Genomic DNA, 24,798 nt, shown 5'->3' with positions numbered 1-24,798 from the left:
CAACTCTTGATTGTTGGATTTTAAAGTCCTCTGTTGTGGTGCACAGAGGGCTACAAACACTGCCAACTGTATATAGTATTGTTATACAAGAAAAATAAGTGCCTTTCAATTAAAGCATTTAAATCTTCTCAATCCATTTTCCTGCCACGATGACTTAAAAAGAATAACTACTGCATTGGCGTTTTATAAATGAATAAAGGTAAAGTGAATGGAAGTTATTTGAGGTTAAAAAAATAATAGTAATAATAAAAAAGAAACTCATAGAGGTGGAAAGGAAACTAGAGAGCTAATTAACTGAACTGACATATTAATAGTCGTAATACTTACACACACACACACACACACAACACAGAGGAGAAATGCATAATTCTTCCGTCTTACCTTCTGACAGGTAGTTTTTTCTTCCCCACATAGACAGGTATTGTCTTAGATGACTATTCTGGGATAAGTCACGTACCAAAGAACAGCATCATGAAGGTATCTTTTAATGACTTTGATTTCAACACCGTACCTTGGCCTCTTTTGTTAAATTTCATCTCAGCATCCTGATGCTGCTGCTGTGTCTACCGCGGTGACATTTTCACACTCTGAGAAAATTTGTGTCTCAACTCACAGAACAGTTTCTGCATCTGAAGTCATCACATAGACCACACGCTTCGTCGAGTGGAATAGAAAGAGTTGTGCCATTTTAACTTCCTTGGTCAATATTTCTCACAGAGTCTATTACTTCAGTAATAATGATATTTTTTAAAGGGAACTGGCAGTAAGTATGCTTTTGGGTAATGAAAGAAATATTAGCTGGTGTCCACATGAAAAATCATTAGCTCCTGTCTACATTATAATTTGGTTTGCCTCTTTCTCTCTTCCACCCCCCAACCTGATTTCAAACTGATCAGATATGCATTCGCTGCTACCAGAATATGAATCGGACCAAATGAGAGAGTAATGAGAAACTCAGCAGACTCGTTGAAAGTCTGGGGCTTGTTTGTTTATCTGCATATGCATTAAGAGTCAAAGGAAGAAATTCCTATTAGTCTTTCAGTGTATACACATTATCACCTCATTTTTTATTTTTAAAAAAGGCTCTAACCATGACCACAGAGAGCACAACTCTCTTTGAAAGTTGTATCAGTTGTTTCATTGCTATTTTAACTGAGAGGAGAGAAGAGGTTGCCTAGTAGGCTCAGATCCTGCAGGACAAGAGGCATTTAATTTCTCCTCTCAGAGAAATGGGATGGCAGCCAGCAGGATGCAACTTTGTGCATCGTGTGACCTTGAGTTGTATAGTGTGCAGCTGGCAAACATTTGGAACCTCGTTGTGAGGGCTGTGATTTGAGGATATTTTACATCCGTTCTGAAAAGTGCAGCCATGGGGATTTATTATTTAGATTAATACAAGTAAACCTTATTCTGTAGTGAGACATTTTCTCTTTCCTTGTGTCATTGTTGACCTGGACAGACACTGAGGAGACGTGGTTCAGCCCAGATAGAGAGCTTTGGGGAATCTGAGCTGCGTTGTGTGTGTTTGTGTGTGCATGTGCATGTGTGTGTGTGCCTACTCTTGCTCTCAGACATCAGCTGATGAATTTGGTGAATATGAATATCACACAGGATTTGAATGACACATCTTCTTTCTTGCTGTAGAGTCACAGTTTCTCACAAAAAAAGGTTATCAGCACAGAATCCAGTCCCAGCAGGATTCATCCATCAAGCCCAGACAACGTAATTCAGAATGAGAATGCTGCGTGGAGGTTTACAAATCACGCTGAGATTAGACCTGCTTTGCCCAAATTGCATCAAATACGTCCAATATTTGCTCTGTATACAAACAGTGTACAGCTTTATACTAAAGGTAAAGAATAACTTATAGCATTGGCCTTATGAACTCATGAAAAAAGAAAAATATAGTCCCTTTCAACTTATTAAAATATCTATAAGAAATTAATTTTGCGGAGAAGTAAGCGTTGCTTTTTAAAAACAGATTGAAAATGCTGACAAATACTCATCATAATTAATTTTACTTTCAATTAAAGCTGGGGCAAATATTACGTCTCCCGTTTTTAGAAGCTGACACAGTACATAAAGAAACAGCCAACAGATGTGCGTTATTAAGCATTTGCAGAGTCAACATGTGAAAAATGAAAACATTTCTACTGATTACAGGCAGCACTTTGCATGCGTGAGCAAACTGATGCTCATTATAAACCACCGAAGGACTGTGCATGCACTATTTGAACTCTGTTTCCTGGACAACCATTTTAATCTTTTTTTTTTTAATCACATATATTCTTTAGCATTATATGTCTTTGAGTCTGTGATAATTACATACTGGCTGCTTTATTGATGGCAGAATCTGCCTGCTTTTCCACCACTGTGGCCCAGACTACAATATCTTAATAACTGTAGTATAGATTGGCGTGAAATTGAAGATTATTTATTAGAAAATGTGATAATAAATGATGTGAAGAAGACATTCCAGAAAGCCTAATCTTTAACATTTACTAAGCGTTTGTGGGGCTTTAGCAATAGATAGGACAGGATAAACCTATTGTTACCAACGTATTGGTTTTGATAGCCTATTGCCATGATTGGAATTTAGATTGTGTGTTTAACAAACAGTTGAATAGGTGTACCTAATAAAGTGGATGGTGAGAGTAGATGCTGTGGATGTAGATGCCTGTTCTTTTTACTTACTTGTGAAGTAGGTAAAAACAAGAAGTGTAATATCCTGTTGGAACCTAATAAGATTCTCAGATTTGTAGTTTAAAGTTCTCTTCGCTTTGTTTTTATCGTCTCCAGAATCATCCTTTGAGAGTATACATTCATTATGTTGGTCTGTAAAAGTCCTCGGATAATTTCAGAGTCGTGTAAACAAAATTCCACTTATTTAATTTGCTTTTAAAATAGTTTTGGTGTCGTCTCTCTGTATGCTGTGTCCTTCAGGGACATTAGGGTTCATCTCTGTCTGGAGGCATCAGAATGGATGGCCGTGATAGGCATCGAGTAATTGCTGATGCTATCCTGTTATCTGGCTGTGACTCGAAACAGACTGTAAGATGGGGCACGGCAGAGTTGTAACTGAGAGGTCGGCTAATGCACTTTTGGCCGCTTGCTCTCTCTCTGCTCAAAGAGCAGATGCAGATCTGCTGATGACCTCTTTAAAAAAAAGAAAAAAAGATTTGATTATGTGGTTTTTGTGCTTACTTGCATGCGGCGCAGATGTAGAGACGGTGTGTTTGTGAGCGCAGGTGTTCGTGCCTCTAAATTGAAAGCCTAAGTTGCTTCCTGCCCCCCTACAGTCATTTATCTGCCGACTCTGCGCACAGCCAGCAGACTAAAGGAACATTAGCAAAGAGCAGACATACTCCTGACTGGGCATAATCAAACTCTGTAACACACACAGGCAGACACCCAATTCATCTTCCAGATTCCTTACTACTGGTTTACAATTCCGTACAAAGACTAATCCGCATTGTTCTTTTGCCTACACAGAAACAAAGAAGAGCTACACACTGGCAGCAGCAGCTTAAATTTAGACTCTATACATGCACCGTGCACCTCATATGCTTCATAACATATAATATTTAGAAAAGAACCTGTAATTTCTCCCCTGCAGACAGCTGAAAGTCATTCAAGGCTGGAGATCCTCATGTTGTTAATTAAAAACTATCACTGGAGAGATGAAATATGAGCTTCTTGTGTTTTTGAATTTATGACCATAAATAAATCTGTTCAAAGATGAGAAGGGGAAACCAGAGATCCATGAAATCTATTCCACTAAAGTCAACACTGACTCAAAACTTCAGTGCTCCTGATTAAATAAACATCAATAAGCTATTATTGGAAGAATAGCACATGTGATGTCAGATTGTAGACGGTTTGAATGATATTGCTCAGCAATTTATTATTAATAAGAGCTGACAAACCATATATTTTGTAGCTTTAGGAAAAAGAACTTCAACCCCCAGAGGGCAGAAATGTTCTTCGGCTTATTGTCTAAGCTTTGTTTAAGCTCTTCTCTCTGTGGTGTTTCATTCAGCTTCTGTTTGTGGCTGTTGCTTTTGGATTTATGTCCTTGTCCTCAATTATTATTATTATTTTTTTGTCTTTTAGGGGGCAAGAGTTCAAAATTCTGCCAAGAACCTGGGAGTGAGGGATCGCACGCCGTCGTCCGTCCCAAGGTAAAGCTACAGGCACCACTCGTTTTACATTAGGCAACATTAGTTAAAGGCCATTAGCTTTTCTGGCTTTTGAGGCCACTCTTTTTAGGATTTTTCCAAACTTCATGTTATGGATCTTTCTTCGCACTACTTTCCATGGACGGCATAAAAGATGAGTTTAACCACAGGATGTTGACCATTAGTTTGCAGCTCTGGGTTTCCTGTATTTATTAACCAGACATGACTATATTTGGAGCACAGAGTAGAGCTGATTAGTTACTGCTAACTAACTAGATTGCATAGCAAAGGAGCCTCTGTTATTCATGTGTTATCTTTTTTGTAAAAAATGGTGAAAAAAAATACAAATCAAGCATCAAGCCACTTCGTCATTGGCTTCACATTTTACAAATATGTTTGTCTTTTATATACAGTCTATGATTAAATCCAATAATTTAATGAGGAAACTGACTCGGAAGCTATGTAAGAAAATAAACTATTTATTTATGCACATAACATTGGCCAAAAAAGATGCTTTTTGGAGTGCTTTTGTAAGAGAGAATTAAACAGCAAGACCCAGCAAGATGTTGTTCAGCATGAAAAAGTGCCTCCATAATGTCCATCTGAGTAGCTGAGAAGAATTAAGCAGAAGGACATGTACTGTAGTGCTATAGATCTCTGCGTGTGCTTTTTCAACAGGTCTGGAACCAAATGGTCATTTTAGGGATATTAGCAGAAAGATTCCTGTTGCTCAGTAGCTTTAACAGGAGGGCAAAGACTGCTCTAGCCATTTGGCTATGGCGTATAGGTTTTGTGTGAGAGGCAGCCCTTTTGAACCTTTTAGTGAAATTGACAAATAAAATTAAGTGGCTGGATGATTAGTGTTGAGACACTGAGACATTGTGGTCATGCAGCAAAATTACTGCACTCCCTGCAGGCTTATGTCATAAGTGTTGCAGCATAAGTAGCTGCCACAACTGTGGGATATGTATGTATCCTCTGAGGGTCTTTACAAGATGGACTCTCATTCCTGCTGATCTGGAGATGGAAGGGTCTCTTACATTTTGCCCCGTAGTTACATGTTGTTAACGCTCAAGTTGCGAGAGATTCATGTGATGTTGTGGAAAATATAATGAGACTGCGTTTTTCCACTGTGCAGAAACGATCTTTCAGGAGATGCAGATGTGAAGTGTAAAATATTGATGCATTTGTTATTAAAACAAAAAACCCGGAGAAGAGATGAGCGCAAATGCTTCTCATATTCTCACTTGGCAAAGAGAGTTTTCTTCATACTACCATTTAGATTGAGAACAAAGTGCACACCTACACAATCAACAAGCAGCTAGGCTGTTTTCAAGACTTTTGTTAGAGGCAAAACAAAGAAGCGCAAACAAGACGGCCAGGTTCCCGTGCTCCGCTGTCCCTGACCTCCTTCAGGCGTTTTTAAAATGTTGAGACCTGAAAAATAGAGGGGTCCACTCCAACAAATTCATCATATCTCATGCTGCTCGAGTTTGATCTTGGATTACAAGTGACCTATCACGGACAAGAGCAAATCAAAGTGTTGCTTCAGCAATGTTTCTGTTCACCAAGGTGGCAGAAGAAACCATGCTTTGACTGGGAGAAGTATGGAAACTATTAGGACACTTTTTACATTTAATAATTTAACAAATGAATACGGATTTAACAGCTCATGGACTTATACATGAGCACTTCATATTATACATTACCATGTATAGAAGGCAGTCTTATCAAGTGTAACAAAGATACTGTGCATAGTTTATTTAGTACGTACAAGTTTTTTGCTTGTTCTTTACTCTTTGCATATTTAATATTGTTTTACTTGGTAATACAGAGCTATTACTGCATGCTTCCAGTATGCATCCTCATATCCGGTAACTCCAAACAAAGACCTGAAGCCTGAAGAATCATCGCTTGGGTCGAATGTAATTAAGCGTCATGTTGCATATGTGTTTCTCTGATCAGGTTGTACAAGCTGTGCCAGCCTCCACCCCCAGATGGTGATCCATAATGCATCGCATCCAGGAAGAGGTCTTGAGGATCTTTTGAGTCAGCAACGCTTTCCCTCCACCAATAGCTTAATCTAATTAAAGAGAGTTATTGGGTTCATTTTACATGTCCAGAGTAGCTGCCTAAAGTGTAAATAGAATTTCTAAACCTTAGATTGTGTTTTAATACTTTACATTTTTCACTGTTGCATTTGATACATATTGTTGATTTTTTTATTCTGTGATGCATCTGACAAGACAATGTGTCAGAGCGAAGGGAGCGAAATTAGCTTAATGAATGAACAAAATTAATCCCATCAGTTAAGTGTCTGCATGTTATTCTTCTTGTTTTTATGAGGGACATTTGCATTTCATGGTATTAGCTTTATTTGCATATGAAATAAATGATTAGAAGGATACTGGATGTAATTTGGCACAGTATTTGTTCAAATTAGCCAGTAATTTGTCAGCTTCTGTTCAGCTCTGACTTCAGTGCTTTGTCAGTTCCGTGCTGTTTAATCATATGACTGTGTGTGTGTGTTTCTTGAAAAGATGTTTATTCACTTGTTAATATGCACAGCATTTAGCAAAAAGAAAGAAAAACAAGGGGGGAAAGTGTTGATAGAGTCATACTGTCTCACTGGGTTCAGATTGTTAGGCATGCACATGAAGATTTTTCAGTGATTTTATCAGTATTAACATAAAACAGCATAGAGTTAGGAGCTATATTCCGTGTTCCTATATTTTTATATATATATTGACAATACTCAGGATTAAAACATGCTATCATTGTAGAGTGGATGACTAGCTTGCTACTATGCAAAGGGTGATGTTTCCTACATAGACCGTATGCCTCTGTATGATCAATGTAAAAATGAAGATGATTGGGGGTTTTCTGCATATTCCCTTCAAAATCCTACAAAACAATAATAATAATCCTGCCATGTATACAGTTTGTAAAATGTATATTAAAGCTGATTACAGGGGACATTTCTGTAGTTGATTTACTCCTGAAAATGACCACTTTTCCACCGGCCTTGTTGGTTGTGGTTGGTGTAGAAGGCACCCGCCTTTCAACAACTCTTTATTTAGGTGTGCATGCAGTTTTAGTTATCAGTGTGCCGGTAATGTGGTCTAATTAAAGATACGAGGAGAGAAGTGCGCTTGTTTCCTTGTGGTAATTAGCAGAATGCGCAGTAACTGTGGTCAGTGCACGAATTTGTTGCCCAATTATGATGCTGAAGCGCGCTACACACGCCACAGTCTCGTTAAAGATAGTGCTAGGCAGTGCCCGGTGGGAGTGGCCGTGGCGCGGTTAAAACTGGCAGCCAGTAAGCGGAAGATTTGTAATCTCTGTCACAGAGCCGCTGTGGCATTGGCTCATGCGGGGAAGCTACAGCCACAGAGTCAGTAAGGCGACAAGCTGGGGAAGGTCCCGGGCTGACTGTCCTCCAGGATGAGCCGGACTCAGAGTCGCCCGCTCCGCACTTGACGCAAACCTGCCTGAACTTAACGTGGCTCGGTGCACATTTTCTACATTTCAAGTCGCCGAGACGTCTCCTGAAGGACGAATGACAGCGGCTCACCTCATGATTTCATCCCGCTAAAAGCTCAACACAACAGTTTCTCCATGGCGTCTCTTCAACAGTCAAGAATTCAGTCGTATCTGGAGAAGAATAAAATCGGACCCTTGTTTGAGGTGAGTGTACGAATGTGCATCCAACTCCGAAGTTATTGGCAGCCGGTTTAAAGGACCACCACTGCTGTGCACTGGACTGCGTTATTCGCTTTAATTTATAGTTTGTGCCAAATGGCGAGCGCGCGTTTGCGTGAACTGTCACTGGCTTATTACTGCATTACTCATGCGTCGTATAGTTTAAATCAGAAGGACTGGTTTCAAATAAAAACATTTATTTTCTTGCACTTCTACAGCCGATGTCTTCCCCCTGCGCTTCCCTTTAAACGACACTGCAAACCCTATAAAGCAATATCGGCTGCTCTGTCTGCCCTCACATCTCCAAGCTTACATCCTTCTGCTGGTGATTTGCATTTAAGAAGACTGGGATGTAGCATCCTCTCTGTGCCTTTTACAGTTTGGTGAAGTTGGGGGAAGCCAGTTGTAATTCAGACTGCACACAGTAGGCTTAGCTTTTACTATACGTTATGCTACAGAGGACACAGCCAGCCTCGCTGTGTGTTTGTCACTGAAACCGTCTGTGTGTTCTTCATCGGGGGTTATTCTGGGTGAGAGCTACAGTAAGAAACCCAGGGGGTTAGGAAAAGCACGACTTCATCCCTTGTTTGCTCCTGGATTAATTGCTGAAAGCAGGACTGCACGGGTGTGAGACATAATCAGATTTATTAGAAGTAGCTTTTCTCTGAGGTGCAGAAGCCTGATTTCAAAAATCACTTATCACCATGAGAAGAAGGCAAGGATACAGAGGGATGGCTGTATACGTGAACTGACTCTATACGTGCACTTCGTGTGCTTCACAAATGTGCTGACGCTTCACTTTTCCCCAGCTGCATGTGTGGAAGCGGTAAACGCACAGAGCTTGAAGCACATGGATTACAGGAGCTGCTGTGGCTTGTTTCAGCACCGTGGACAGTGAATCAAGCCTAACATGCATTTCACCAGCGTAGAAGAGAGAAAATCTTCCTACCAGGCTCAAAACCGCTCAGTTGAAAGGCCTCTGTAACCTCATATTGTTTGTCTTTGCTCCCTCCATCTTCCTCTTCCACCTGTCCCCCCCTCCCCACCCATCCCTGCCGCCTGTCTGTGATTTCTTTTTCATTCCTTGCTCCGTGCTCAATTAAATTGTGTTTCCTTCATGTGACGATTGAAGGCGATTAAAGCCAAGGAAGTGCTCAGCGCGCTGATCAAAAATGCATTTGTTGCAAACATCTGTGATGAGACTTTATAGTGAACCATTCACATCCAGAGTTGTCTCCCAAAGTTATCAAACAGACTTGTTAATCTGAGTTACAGAGACAGGGATCGTTGGCGAGGTGTTCACAGCAAATAGGCTGCGAATGGCGTGTTGTGAGGCTGCATTGTGTCGTGTAGATTTGCTGGGGAAACTGCCAGCAGGGAGAAAGAGGTGTAGTAAGAGGGGGATATTGAAAACTCTCCTGGGTCTGTCGCTCTCCTCATGAGAAAAATGATGTAGCTGCTACCCTGCTGCTGCGCTTGAAAACCCTTGACCATTTGATTGTTGTCCTAAAGAAAATCCATCCGTGTGCTTTCAGTTGTGAAGAAACAAGTTCTTTTTTTTATTTTATTGGACAAGTCCTGAAGAGAGGTTTGAATTCTCGCTGTAATTTCTTTTCTTTTTTTTTTCTTTTTTTTTGGATCAGATGTAGAAAATTGATACAGGTGAAGGAATGATACAGCTGTTCTGTGCTGCTCAGACGCTGGAAGCTTGATATCCAAACAATACAACACCTACAGGTAAAATGAATTTATAAATGTACTTGTAATTAAGGTACTACAAGAGTACAGTGTGGACAGTTATGGCAAAGTGAACTACAAAAACAAAATGTAGTGATACTATTACAATATAATGGTCTTGTATTACAGAGATTCATTATAAACAAGAAGCCATCGTGATCACAAACACTTTAACACTTGCCCTGTTAAATTACAATAATGTGCTGCCAGCTAGAATTGCCTACATCAAAGTGCTGCTTTTATAATATGTATTCTGTAATCTGCAGCACACTCTTACTGTGAAAGATATTACACTACCACACTATATAATAGAGGTTTTATTCTCTAATATTGCCAGCTGTAAGGTTGCCATTTTACTCTTTCTTTTTGAATCTCCATAAATAGTTTTGTACAAAAATATATTAAAGTGTCATAGAGCTACAGTCATTGGACACTATTATTATTTAAGATGGGTACACTGTAGTTATGAAGGGATGGACGTGCTCACTAACCATCCTCATGTAGGCTGTGGTGTTTAAATGATGCTCAATTGCTACAAAGTATGTAAACAAAATATCCCCTACACCATTACACCGGTCTCTGCCTTTGAAACTTGAAGGGGTAGGGACAAATAAGTAAATACTTCTGCCTACTCCTTTTCAAACAAATAATGGAATGATATTTTGTAATGATTGTGAAGGCACATGTTTGAAATGTTTGAAATAAAAATGAACTGAACTGAACTGAACTGAAACAAGGCAGGATGGCTTCATCCTTTCAAATAGCAACCTCGGTTTGCTATTTTCAGCTGACAGGAGTGTTGCGTGGTGTGGTCTTCTGCTGCTGTAACCCATCTGCCACAAGGTTCAATATGTTGTGCAGTAGATCCAGAGTTTCTGAAGTAGACCACCATGTCTGGCACCAATAAACATGTCACATTCAAATCACTTTTCTTCCCCATTCTGATGCTCAGTTTGAACTTCGGCAGGTCGTCTCAGCCATGTCTACATGATTAAATGCACTTAGTTGGTGACATGCGATTGGCCAATTAAAGCGTTAATAAGAAGTTTAACAGGTGTGACTAACAAAGTGGGCATTGAGTGTAAAACCACTAACCAGGTTCTCAAGCTACATGTTGCTGGCTATGAGGTTAGTTTTTAATGTTTTTGAACTATGCCCATTTGGATGTAACCACTGTGATATCACCTGTTGGTTTGTGGGACCCTGTTTTGAAGGTGAAGGGGACAGTTATCAGAACGAGCTGTCAGGCTAAATTAGCAAAGCAAGAGGAATTCAATGGGTGCAGTGCACATAAACAGACATCTCCTAATGACATAAAATGCTAGCAGGCTTAATGATCAAGCAACAGAATGGGACAGTTTGGAGAGATAATGTACTTTGAAAAGGCACCGACACCACAAACACGACTGAGAGATCTAGTTCTTTGAGTTGATGAGAAGTAGCAAAAAATTGTAGCAGGCTTTAAAGTGGTTTCTTTCCACGGTGAGGTTTAACGTGGCTGACTTGCTTGTGGAACCAGCCTCAAAGGGCCACTAAAGGAACTGCAGTCTTCTGCACTCGGGCCCTTGACTATGACGAGACAGCAAGCTTAAAAACATGGTATTCATTTCACTGCACTGTCACAAGAACACTGATGAATACTTGAATACTAGCCACAGGTAATTAATCTCTGTTGTGGTGGCTCGATGCTAGCTAAACTTCAACACTGTTCTCAGATACACAAACAGTGGAAAGTGAATCACACATCCAAACAAAAAAAGTCCAAACGCAGCATAACCGTCACAACACCACTAAATTAATGACGATTGAACTTAAACACTTGTATTCCCAGGAGTCTTTTAGCTCATTAGTGCAGAAATTCTGTGTAGAGGTAGTACTCTGTAGAGACGTTCTTTAGCGAACGATTTAATTCGTACAGAAAATATAAATGGTTTGTCTCCTTCAGCTTTTACATAACTCTTCATAGTAAAGGCTGCCCTTTGTTTGCTGAAGGGTCTGCCAAAATATATTTATTGAAGAGCCTTTCCGAACGCAAGTGTACAAGTTTGTTATGGAAATAAAAGATGTCCTTTGTCTCCATTAAGAGTCCTCTTACAATATTGGCTATGTATGTTTATGTCCTCCCTCCCTCCTTGAACTCTCCGATCTGTACCAATCTACCCTTGGCTTTCATGTTGCATAAAAATCCAACTTCAGCTTAATTTTTTTCCTCCTAAGGCAAAGCGCCATCACTCCTTCCTCATACCCAGCTGCAGTCTTAAACAGTGTGAGTAGAAGCGAGGGTTCATTTACTCGCTCTGATGAGACACAGCTTATGATTTGCCAGAGAATCGATCCCCCACCACACCCCACTAATGAAATGGTTGCTTTGCAGAGATAGCAAGCTGAGTCAACACAGACATAATATTCTTCCTAAACAGTGAAGCAGCCTCTCATAATAACTGAAGTAATTGCTCTCTAACGTATTGTAAAGTGTTTTGGTAAATTGATATTCTTTTCAAACACCTGCCCTTTTCCAATTCAAATCCCAGTCAGTGTTAGGCATTAAAGCAAGCTGAAGGTCACATGCTCAGGTTTCGTTGTTATACCCAGTATGATACTCCATTGTAAGTGCCCCTTTTTAAAACTATAAAAGCCCCCCTTTCCTGACATTTGTCAACACACAGGGCTCATTAATTGAATGAAATAATGGGTCTAATTCTTTAATCTTTGCTTTATCGGAGGAGGATCTGCAGGATCTACCTGCAAGCTTCTGACATTTAAACTCGTGTAACACAGTTGGTGTAAAATGGTGCATTCTTTGCCTTTATCAGCAGACGGTGTAAAAAGCCCGCTCTCATATTCCTCCTCGCTGTGATCTGTCAATCATGTCTTAGGCGATATAATGGTTCTGTTGGAACTGTGAACTGATGGATCATGTAAATGTTGCCCGGATCAAAGAAATGTCACAGCATTGAACTGGAAACTGGTGTAACAGTCAGATGTTGAAATGCAGCCCTGCTCTGTGAAGCAATTGGGGTCTGACTTTTTCTCCTCTGTGACTTTAATAAGCTTGAATACAGGTTTGACATGAATTGAGTATTTGTTATAGTTTAGAGGCTGCTGTGATTGCTCGACGATATTAATGAAGTTCACTAATGATGTGGACTGTATTTAAAGTGATTTACATACATATTTAATTAAATAGAACAGGTCTGGGTTGTTCACAACAGTGTTTAGAAACTTGCAAATGAAAAATACTGTTGCTTCTAAAATATCGGCGCAACACGAATGCATATAATTTCTTTGAAGTTTGTGTATGTATTGCTTTCATCATTCATACGCCTTAAAAAAAAAAGGATCAGGCTCAATTACTTCTACACAGTGAGAATGACAGATTTGAAATCGATGACTGGGGAAAAAAAGAACACCCGTATTGAATTTGCACTTTGTTTGAGCCAGTGCTTTGGGTCGAGGTGTAGGAATTTAAACGAGTAGGCTGCTCAGTTTCTACTTATTGGTGTTTCTGCTTCGAGTGAAGTTAAATGACTTTGCTTCTCCCTGAAGATTTCTCTGAGTGAACTGTTTATCCGTTCACGTAGAAAAGCTCCACTCCAACTTGCTCAGCTGTGTAGTTCTGCTAATGTGCTGCGTCCAGGGTTTAAGACGTCCAGCCCTGCAGTGCTGTTAAGAGGTCAGGTAGGGCTGGGAAACACGTATATGCACAGATACACACACCACCTGACCTATTGATCCACTTCCTTTGGAGATAATTTACTGGACTCTGTGTGATTGAGTGTGATTTTCACCAACATTATTAGCAACATCCCTCATCTTTCTGTTTCAGTGAAACTTTAATATTTCATGTTGGCCATAAACATACACCTAAACTTAATAAATATGTGTTCACTGTGTCAGATGTGCATTTACTGTGATTTCTTCCCATTTGAAGATCATCTACACTGTATAGGAAAACCAAATGGCAGAACTCAGGTAGATAATTACTGTTATAACATGTTAAATGTTCTGCTTAATTGCAGGTAAATTAAAGCGCTGGGCACTTTAGAGCATATTATTTATGCTATTGTCCAAAATTGAGCCACTACAAACCTGGAGTCCTGTCGCGCCCACTTTAGACAATGAAACAATGAAACAGTGCATATTCACACAATCCAAACAAATACTCTGAAATAAGACTTAATAAAATGCTTAATAGTTAAAGACCTAAAATATTGAATTGATTCATGTTAATTGAGAGTCATCAGTCAAAAAGTCAAAAAGTCACATAAAATTTGATAAATTACAATATTAATTTACATTGCTTGATCTTAATTACTTTGAGCATTTGACTTTACAATGGAACTAGGACTGTGAGATGTAACCCAAATCTCTTTGTCCTCAAAGTCGATGCGTTAAAAGCAAAAAAATAAATAAAACAATTTGTTGTCAAAACAAAAAAGATTTGTTTGACAAGGGCCAAATTGCAACGACTAGATGAATGGATCAGGGTATCTTCAAAACTGTCGTGTGGTCGGTATCTTAAACTGGTCCAAGGACGGAGCAGTGATGGATGGCCAAGACTCGTTGATGCATGTGGGGACCAAAGGCTGAGGGTGAGTAGTTCAATGCAACAGATGAACTACTTTAGCTCAAATTGGTTAGAAAGGTGTCAGAAAACACAGTGCATCACAGTTTAATGCGTGTGGGACTACTTGGTATTTGAGTTGACATAAGTCATAATTTGCAAAGTACAGTTTTCTACTTTTCATAACCAAACAGCATCCGTCCTACAGAGGTAGAACCTTTGTCTCACCTCCACTCGCCATGCTGATATCCATGTTTCTGCCTGCATCCATTTCTTGTAAGACTGCAAGCTGTCATTCAAATGATTAGAAAATGCCATTAACAGTATATTTTGTAAAATCATTAAATTAACTATAAATTAGAACATAGAAGAACATTAGTCTTATTTTTTGGGAATGTGTATCATAGGTCAGTCAGATCAGGAATTAATATAATTGATATTCTTTGAACATGGATTGCTGTCTGATTTCTTTTCTTTCAACTTATTTTTTCCCTTTCAACAGGAAATAAGGTCAGCCTTTTCTGCAATGTAACAACGAGAGAGGAAAGGACTTGAACAGAGAACACAGGGGAGGCTTAGTAAATGTCCAAAGTCTATATTTTTAGTCAAAAATAAGCAGTGATCATAGGAACAAGGAAGGCAGCAAGGTAAACAGTCCAAGTGGGGAGCAGGCAAAAGGCAAATCCATAAAACAGCCCAAAAAGGTCATACACAAGAAAATCAATGACTAAACATGAGAAATAACAAGAACACTAGAAAACAAGAAAAACTAAGAAATGCCTGGAAATCTTGACATGGTGAAAGTAAGACGATCTGACAGGGAACATACAAGAACAGCACATCCTGCAGTGAGCAGCTCACTGATGGGAGATGGGTGAGTAATTGGCAGATAGGGAACAGGTGTTTGGGGGGCAGGGGGGGGGGACTAATCAGGATGTGGCAGACAGGAGGGAGAGGGTACAGTCAAATAATCCAAAAAACAACCTCCTACCTCCTTTTCTAATCACTTTGAGCGAGAACGTCATGGGTTAAGCAAATTTGTGAAGAAAAATTCAAAAGGACTTTCGGTGCTCAGAGAATCTGACTAGACTCCTTAATCCTTTATCATCCAAGTATCATACAGGTCACCTGGATGTGTTTTGTAATTTTGGCTGTAAAATTACAAAATAATTCTCATCTTTCAGGGACTATTTTAATATTCTCTTTAAATTAAAATTGTTGAGGAGTAAGATCATGTGACGAGCATATGGAGGTGGAGCTGACTTTTTTACAGCAAATTTCTTCTATTCTTTCCAAAGCTGTTTGCATTTCATCTCTAGCACAAATGATAACAGCGTTACGGTCATTTAAAGAGATGTTACTTCATCCATTACAGTGTTGTTTCATCTAGGTCGAATAAACAAGAACATCGACAAAAATGTATCATTAATTACAAAGGCTGTAACTTTAAAAACACATAGCTTAAAAGATGAAATATATCTTATTTCCTTGTGTTTCCTGCTGGAAAGTGATCCAATTTAACTCCTTCTCTTTATTTTGGATTTCTGTAACTTCATTGAAACCTCTCCGTCCGTCACATAGCCAAACTGACCTGAAGCAAAAATTAATGAATGATCATCCTAAAGACTGGTGATGCAACAGTGGGCATTACTAAATATTTAGCATTAATTATCAAAAACACTCTGTATATCATATTGCATACGGTCCAGTATGAGAAGTGAGTCGCTTTGATTATAAATCCAGATAAGCTCGTTACCTTACATCTTCAAGACTAAGTATAGCTTCGGGTTCTCTACGCTTGCTCTTTTAGTTGTAGTTTCAGCCATTTGTATGCACACCTGTTGGTGGGTTATTACAGCATGCAGACACAGATCTGCTCACTTTGAATCCTTTTAAGCAAATGTGTAGGCTTGGTAAATACCTGTCAATTAAGAATAAAATGATTTCCTTTGGTAATTTATTACGACACCGTGAGAAAATTGAAACAAAGCCTTTTTCCCCTTTTGATGTCTGGCTGGTAGGGTAAGTGATTCATTTACAAATGAAATGCATCACAATTCAGGGGAGAGAAGGTTAGGATTGGTTAAATTGCATCATAATGTGCCAGAGAAAGTGCTGCAGCATCCGTATCAATTAGACGTTATCTTTTTCTTCAAACTCTGTGATGGTCTTGAGTTTGGTAACTTGGTGTGACAGATGTGTGGTCATGCACGGGTTAACATGGCTTCCCCTCAGGCACAGTTTGAGTAATTACCATGAGACAGGCGGCTCAACACACGGCCCGAGGCCAGGTTGGTCCTGAGGGAGTGCAGGATGGGGACAAAGAGGGAAGGTAAAGCATTTCTGTGATATCTGGAAGATCAAGTAGGGACACGATGAGTGAAGTCCAAAATGAGGAAGACTTAAAGCGTGCAGTGTCAGACAGGGGGGAGGAGTATGCTTGTATTTGTAAGAAGACAGGAAACAATCAGGAGAGAGAGAGAGAGTACAGTGGCTCTGGTGCATGCTAATAAAGATATCACGTCCATTTACAGCCCGCTGATCCTCGGGGCTTACTGATGTGTGAAGCTGATAGTCATGCTGGTGGTGTAGGAGAGCTGATCATGTGATACAAAGAGCCTTGACAGTTGCCCTCTGTTTGTTCAGCTGGTGACTAATGACCATGTGTGTACAGTGTCAAGACACTATCAGTGCTCATACTGTATGTATTTCTATAATGTACGTGTGTGTTTTTAAAGGTTGCAAAAACAGAGTTCATTTGGCTGTTTGTCCATTACCGTTCCAGCTCAACTTTAATGTAAATGATGGCGGAAACAATCCACAGTGCTCATTCTGCGTCTTCCCAACTTTAGCTCTAACTAGTATTAGTTGTCCCAAATTGTATTGTGCTATACAATATGTTATTTTGAAGAGGATAATCTACACACTGTTGACGTAGAGCTGGCTCGTGGATGAGATCCTTGAGCGATGCAGATAAAAAAGTGGCAAAATTGGGACGATACTTAAAGAACAGCAGTTCTTTGAGTGAAAATGGCGTGTTGATGCCAGAGATCAGCCAAAAATGGCCAGACTGGTTCGAGGTGATAGGAAAGGAACAGAGAAGACCATCTCTGAATGAAACAGATGGGCTACAGCAGCAGAGGTCCACACTGTGTCGAGAAACTGACACAAGAGCTCACCAAAATTTTTGAACAATAGAAGATTCTGCTGCAGCATTCAGCTGGTAGAAGCTTGTCTAACCAAAATCAAAGCACGAGTCCATCCTGGCTTTTCTTAAGAGTTTAGGCAGGTGGTGGTGGTGTAATAGTGTGGGCAATATGGGGCAAAGTGTTCAGTGAGCGTAGTGAATAAAATTCAGTTTTTCTGATTTTTCAAATGCTAGGTAGTCTTGTGACTGTGTGAAGTTGATGTGTAGTTAAAAAGATATACAAAAGATACCCAAGAAGTTTGCAAAGAAGAGCTTTGTAAAGAAAAAGTGTTTCTCATATAGAACACAAAATACACTGAATGTGGTAATAGTCATAGCAAAGCCTCTGTGCGTTTCGTTTTCTATTTTAACTACTTGATTGCTGTGCAGCAGAAAGATCGTCATGTAGGTTTTGAAAAGGTTAAGTCACGTATGAATGTTGCAGAAGTGACAGAGAACAGTAAACTGTAGGAGAAACAAATGCAAATGGAAACGGGAAAGATGTGATACTGGAAGATGTTTGATTGAAAATTGCTGTGGCAAATTTTGTCAGTCCAACCGCGCCCTACCGTGAAACCTGTCAAACATAATCAGCAAATACTCCACAAGGACAAAGCAAGTGAAGGGTGCATATCAGCGAGGAAGACGAGAGCAGCTCTTGTGACAAGTTTTATCTGCTGATGCCAGTCTGGCCAGGTGACATTGCCTCTCCTGTAGTCTCCTCTTCCACATGATATCTTCTGCTCTTGCCTTCCTGCTTATTCAGGGTTTGGATGTCTTCCACCGGCATGTCTCTTGCTTTCCCTCTGCGTGTCTTCACCTACGTTGGCTCTGAATTATAAAGACACTCACATGTCACCTTAAGTAACCTGTGATATGACTTTGCATTGACATATTTTATTAACAGAAAGAATAAGTAAATCATTGGCAGCCATTGGCCTCTTCTATAGGTGACAGGGACAGGAAGCCCTCCAGGGAGTATTGGAGGAGCTGTTTCTGCAAGTCCAAAACATGCTGAAGGTGACACTGATTTTATTCAAACAAGCCTGAAATAAAATGTGTAAATGTGCTCTATACTGCTGAAATCCTCTTATGTCTACCCTCATACTTGCAATACAGACACACTGCGCTTGTCTCAGTAGATATGTGAATAGATATACTTCCTCTTTGGAACACAGACATCACAGAAAGCCGACTCATGCAGAGTAAGTGTTGTGTGCTGCAGGCTCAGTGTCTCCTCGCATCCATAAATCCATAGCTCAAATAGTCCACCAGGAGTCTACAATGGCTGAGGAGGAAATTCATCAGCTCACAGGTTGACAAAAAAGAACTAAAGCTTAGGCAAAGTCGCTTAAATCACAGAGCTTGTGAAGCAGCTGTCGGTATCTGGTGTTTTTTTTTGTTTTTTTTACTTCAGCCTTTTTTATTCTTGTCCGTGTTCTTTGCGATTCCGTCGTTGATTTGCACAAGAGAAATCATTATCCAAGTGTCCAAGGTAACAAATGGAAAATAACCCCTTGGGACTGGCAAAATTTATTATACTGCAACCGACACTTGAGCAGGGTGGATACTCTGTGTCACCAGAGATTGAAGATTTGTCCTTACCCACCACCCTGGTAGAGTTCTCTCTTCCTGTCATCTTTCAATGCCACCGTCAAAACTGTCTTAGCCTGCTACTCGTGCACGACCTCCAGAACTTTCTCTTTGCCCTCCTCTCTTATTTTCGACTTCTTTCCACTTTTAATTCAGGGAGTTTGTTTAGGTTGTGGGGTATCAGGCATCAGTGAGCGTATCATGACTGCTATTGTCCCCGGAGGGAGTCCTCGAGAGCTTCCAAGGACATGGGTGTCTCTTGGCTGGCTGACAGCTTGCCAATTACTGTGACCGAACGAAACTGCCTGGGGCACGCAGATATCCCGCCAAACGACACATCTGCACAGATACGAACTGAGACTCCACTGTCTCAGTTGCTTCCGCCACCTGTTGGGCTGTTTAGAGATCACCGCTTCACAGACCGAAACTCTCGGGAACTCTTTAAATCTCTCTCACACATATAAAACCATACGTTAAGGATGATGTTCTGCTGGTGCATGTAAGTCCAAACCAAATAGTATTAAAGTCAGCTTGCACAGAAAAATGTTGACCCAAATTTGAGTCTACATCATATTGTGGTTCCTGTCAAAGGAAATGTGATTACCCGTCTAACAGCATGTGCTTATCAAAACAAGACTGGTGTTATTTAAAGCAGCTCATTACCATAGAACGTGAAAGTGTCAGACACGGTTACTTTGCTCTCCTGCATACGTGAGCAATGCAAATGCTTGCATATCCACCGTGCAGATTTAGTGGGATCTACTGCTTACAGTGTGAGGTTTTGCCTTATTACAATTGTCATTGTAGATGGTAAAGGACGAAGAGGTGCTTTAGCTCATTAAACAGCCATGTGTCATGCTGGAAGCAGAACACTCTGTAGTGCATGCAATCAATACACGTTGACACAAGAGTGCTGTACAGTACAGACGTGTGCATAATGCACATGTAGCTGCAAGCTATGGGATCTTTTCTTTCTTTGCATCATCGCTTCCTTCTCTTGCCTGTGCATCCCTGTGAACGCACATCTCACTAAGAACCGTCTTCCCTTTACCCCTTCCCTGCAAAAAGAAATTAACACTTGGGGCACTTAACAGAGTTCTCATCATTTGCTTCCAAATTACAACCTTCAGTAATAGACCTCCTGTTGGTAAGTTAGTTAAATTACCCACAGGAACTACTAAGCAGTAATTACAACTTTTGCCTTGTGCCATTTTTAGAGGTTTTAAACTGTTAGACTATGGTGAGGAGCGCTGCTTTGCTAAACTCTCGGTGCGCTATTCTCTCATGTGGTGCTACTCCTGCAAACAGTGGCGTGAGTTGCCTGTGTTGTTAGGCCTTTACAGAGAGACATTTCAGCATGCGCCCTGTTTATCCATTCACATGCTGCTTCTTGTCAGAGCTGCTGTAGACACTGGGGCAGAGCAGGAATGTCCCCCTGACCAATTACCTGATTAGCTTTCTGAGCACACATAGTGCAGCCAAGACTAGCCAGCTGTAATACACACACAGGCAGGCTCTCTTTATCCTGTCTCTACCTCTTAAAAAAACAACAACACGCACATATACAAATAAACTCACATTGGCAAATGCATACCAGCCATCAAAGCATAGGAAAATACAATTCTGCTAGGTAAGCAACTCTACAGTGTATCCTATCACAAATACTTAAACACACACATACACACAGATGCACTCATTTTATCCATACATTACTGCCAATTCACTGCGGTCCACTAATGGCTTCTCTGCTTCACTGCAGTAGTCACCCTGAAGTCAGCCTGAGCTCTGCTCTGACTGGCTTAAACTGGTCAAACAGAGTTCGTTCTCGTACCGTATCGCAGCGGCACACACAAATACACTGACAGGAGCAGACATATGCTCATTTCACTGCACCCATCATCTTCAAAGGGACTGCTATTCCCTATAGCTGTGATATAAGAGTTTCGCTCTGTGGTTCTCTGACTCTGTAGGTGAAGAAAAATAAAACCCACTTCTGCGCTTGCATTTGTATCGTAGCTAGTGTATTAAGGAGTGTTTTGGGCAGTGTTAATATTTTTTTGTTGTTGTGTTTTTTGTCAGTGTGTGTGTGCAAAGAGGGAATGTGTTGTAAACGGGTAGGACGTGATTAGTTTGAACATGATCATTCGTTTGAAGCAGTTCCCATCATGCATTTGAAGGATTTGAAATTAGCATGCAGAGTGAGATATAGCCTCCACCCTCAGTACCTGTTACTGTGACTCCCACCAGTGTGTTTTTCTCTCTTTTTTTTTCTGAGGTACACTTCTTCTTTTTCTGCTGCTTTTCTCTCAAAATGTCCTTAGTCAAAAATGTGAGTTTATCCTTATGCTTACATGTAATATCTGGGCGCTCTTTCTACGTGAACAACCATCCGTGGAAGTCTTGCGCACGCCACTTGTGTCCGTTCGGTTGCCATTTTTAACTTAAGCTCTGAGTAAATAACTGTTTCGGTGTCAAACTGATTGGAAGAGCCTGCAGTGCACCAAGTCACGAGCACAACTAGGAGGTGTGCACTTTTTGTGACATTCACAGGGTTGTGCACCTTATATTTGTCAGACTGCCAATGCCAAGTTCCTCTCTAACATCTAAAAGTGTCAAAACTATCTAGGCATGGGTGATATATTGAATTTTTAACTGGCTACCATCATCATATCCGTGGAGCACTGAGTCAGGTCTCCGTGGTGCTATATTCGCTAGTCATACTTTAAAAATGTCTATTAGTCTGTGTACCATTGTCAAATGCAGCTCAAAAAGAAAGGAAGGGGCCACCTTCTCATACTTATCAGAGATTACAAATATATACTGAGTTAGCGGCAGACTACTAAATCAGTAAAATGAAATCTAACCCTCAAAATACCTTGAAAAGTCCCGTATGTCACTGTGTTCTCCTGCTGAAAGTGTATTATAAAGGCAGGATTTTATTGGCTGCACAATACTAACACAACAATTACTCAACACCTTCTCAACTGTGCAAGTGCACGTGGTCAGAATAAGACTTTCAGGCTGCAAACTTTGGGAAATCACCAGATGTGATGCTGGAGAAAAACTTACACCTTCTTTTTGCTTTCTCTGGCATTCTAGAGCATTTTTAAAAAATTGCCCTTCATATTTCAAATGTTACTCAGCGAAAAGGCTGCTGAAGAACACCCTTGATTCCTGCAGTGTTTATTTACTTGTATACTTATTTGCCTCATCTGATTTTTAACAAGCTTGCAGACATGTTTTACTAATAGACACGGAAGGGAACTGTTCCATGTCTGTAAGGAAAAGCTAGTACCATCTTTTATTATTTAAAGACACCGGGCTTGGTATAAATCTCGACTTGCTCAACGCGCACACTTGCTTTGAGTGATTTCAACTCCAAAAAACTCCTGGGATGCTTCTAGGGATTGATTGTGTTTCTCAGCATCAGCATGGCCGATACTCCGCTGGCTTGGATCTGCTCTCTCACTCTCGTTGCAGTGCCACTTTGCTCTAATGGCTCTCTGCTTTGCCCTCTTCTCTAGGAGTTGATGACCAAATTGATAACTGAGACTCCAGACCATCCAATCCCTTTTCTCATTGATCACCTGCAGACCAAGCAAGACAGCCCTGGCAAGCTACACAGAGCTTTCTCAGGTTCTGCTGCACTTTGGGCACAGAGCTCCCCAGGTTGGTGCACACACATGCAAACACATTATACGTATGCTGCGTGTCCCCTGCCTTTCTCTCGTACCTGGACGAACAAAACTCCCTGTCTACCCCGCAAAAAAAGAAGAAGAAGAAAGAGTTTAATACAGTGGCTTGCAAAAGTTTTTGGCCCTCTTGAACTTTTACACATTTTGTCACATTACAGCCACAAACATGAATCAATTTTATTGGAATTCCACGTGAAAGACCAATACAAAGTGGTGTACACGTGAGAAGTGGAACGAAAATCATACATGATTCCAAACATTTTTTTACAAATAAATAACTGAAAAGTGGGGTGTGCGTAATTATTCAGCCCCCTGAGTCAATATTTTGTAGAATTACTTTTTGCTGCAATTACAGCTGCCAGTCTTTTAGGGTATGTCTCTACCAGCTTTGCACATCTGGAGACTGAAATCTTTGCTTCTTCTTTGCAAAACAGCTCCAGCTCAGTCAGATTAGATGGACAGTGTTTGTAAACAGCAGTTTTCAGATCTTGCCACAGATTCTCGATTGGATTTAGACACCAGACAGGTCAGGGATAAAGTTATTGAGAAATTTAAAGCAGGCTTAGGCTACAGAAAGATTTCCCAAGCCTTGAACATCCCACAGAGCACTGTTCAAGCGATCATTCATAAATGGAAGGAGTATGGCACAACTGTAAACCTACCAAGACAAGGCCGTCCACCTAAACTCACAGGCCGAACAAGGAGAGCGCTGATCAGAAATGCAGCCAAGAGGCCCATGGTGACTCTGGACGAGCTGCAGAGATCTACAGCTCAGGTGGGGGAATCTGTCCATAGGACAACTATTAGTTGTGCACTGCACAAAGTTGGCCTTTATGGAAGAGTGGCAAGAAGAAAGCTATTGTTAACAGAAAACCATAAGACGTCCCGTTTGCAGTTTGCCACAAGCCATGTGGGGGACACAGCAAACATGTGGAAGAAGGTGCTCTGGTCAGATGAGACCAAAATGGAACTTTTTGGCCCAAAATGCAAAACGCTCTGTGTGGCGGAAAACTAACACTGCACATCACTCTGAACACACCATCCCCACTGTCAAATATGGTGGTGACAGCATCATGCTCTGGGGGTGCTTCTCTTCAGCAGGGACAGGGAAGCTGGTCAGAGTTGATGGGAAGATGGATGGAGCCAAATACAGGGCAATCCTGGAAGAAAACCTCTTGGAGTCTGCAAAAGACTTGAGACTGGGACGGAGGTTCACCTTCCAGCAGGACAACGACCCTAAACATAAAGCCAGGGCAACGATGGAATGGTTTAAAACAAAACATATCCATGTGTTAGAAGGGCCCAGTCAAAGTCCAGATCTAAATCCAATCGAGAATATGTGGCAAGATCTGAAAACTGCTGTTTACAAACGCTGTCCATCTAATCTGACTGAGCTGGAGCTGTTTTACAAAGAATGGGCAAGAATTTCAGTCTCCAGATGTGCAAAGCTGGTAGAGGCATACCCTAAAAGACTGGCAGCTGTAATTGGAGCAAAAGGTGGTTCTACAAAGTATTGACTCAGGGGGCTGAATAATTACGCACACCCCACTTTTCAGTTATTTATTTGTAAAAAATGTTTGGAATCATGTATGATTTTCGTTCCACTTCTCACGTGTACACCACTTTGTATTGGTCTTTCACGTGGAATTCCAATACAATTTATTCATATTTGTGGCTGTAATGTGACAGCCACATTACAGCTGTCACAGCTGTAATGTGGCTGAATGTGGAAAAGTTCAAGGGGGCCGAATACTTTTGCAAGCCACTGTATATTTGCCCTTGATTCATTTTAGCATAAATGTCTCCTGTGCTTTGCTGTCATTTATGGTTGCGGTAGACACACACAAGAAGAATAAAGTATTTGCCTTTGCACATAGTACCCCCAGTTCATGATAAATAGTCCTATGATATGCTGTTTTCTGAACATCAATTCTGACTCTTTCCTGACAGAAAACAAAAACACTCGGAGGGAGTACATCAACTATGAAAAGCCGTGGCAAATTCACCCAAAGAAGCCAAAAAAATCAAAGAGCGACCTTGCTGTTTCAAGTATCTCTCCGCCTTCACCAGAATCCAAATCCCGTAAGTTTAATTTTTATTTAATCTTTACTTCTTAAATTTTTTCCTGGTTGTGTTTCAGGC

General features: G+C 40.6%; 2 protein-coding genes across 7 annotated transcripts in view; both read left to right on the top strand.

Annotated features, from left to right (window-relative positions):
- The window catches only part of prex2 (phosphatidylinositol-3,4,5-trisphosphate-dependent Rac exchange factor 2), a 99,312-nt gene extending 89,733 nt beyond the window's left edge, over positions 1-9,579 (top strand). For both annotated transcript variants that reach the window (XM_085173384.1, XM_085173383.1), the window contains exons 40-41: positions 4,114-4,181; positions 6,144-9,579. In XM_085173384.1, coding sequence (XP_085029510.1) covers positions 4,114-4,181; positions 6,144-6,189 — 114 coding nt within the window. In that variant the 3' untranslated portion in view covers positions 6,190-9,579. The remainder of the gene's footprint in view (positions 1-4,113; positions 4,182-6,143) is intronic.
- The window catches only part of c9h8orf34 (chromosome 9 C8orf34 homolog), an 81,742-nt gene continuing 64,700 nt past the window's right edge, over positions 7,757-24,798 (top strand). For all 5 annotated transcript variants that reach the window (XM_085173394.1, XM_085173392.1, XM_085173395.1 and 2 more), the window contains exons 1-3: positions 7,757-7,865; positions 22,486-22,630; positions 24,607-24,738. In XM_085173394.1, the coding sequence (XP_085029520.1) occupies positions 7,797-7,865; positions 22,486-22,630; positions 24,607-24,738 (346 nt within the window). In that variant the 5' untranslated portion in view covers positions 7,757-7,796. The remainder of the gene's footprint in view (positions 7,866-22,485; positions 22,631-24,606; positions 24,739-24,798) is intronic.

The sequence above is a fragment of the Neolamprologus multifasciatus genome, chromosome 9 (assembly GCF_963576455.1).
Source record: "Neolamprologus multifasciatus chromosome 9, fNeoMul1.2, whole genome shotgun sequence".
Classification (NCBI taxonomy): domain Eukaryota; kingdom Metazoa; phylum Chordata; class Actinopteri; order Cichliformes; family Cichlidae; genus Neolamprologus; species Neolamprologus multifasciatus.
This window is presented reverse-complemented; position numbering and strand designations above follow the sequence as displayed.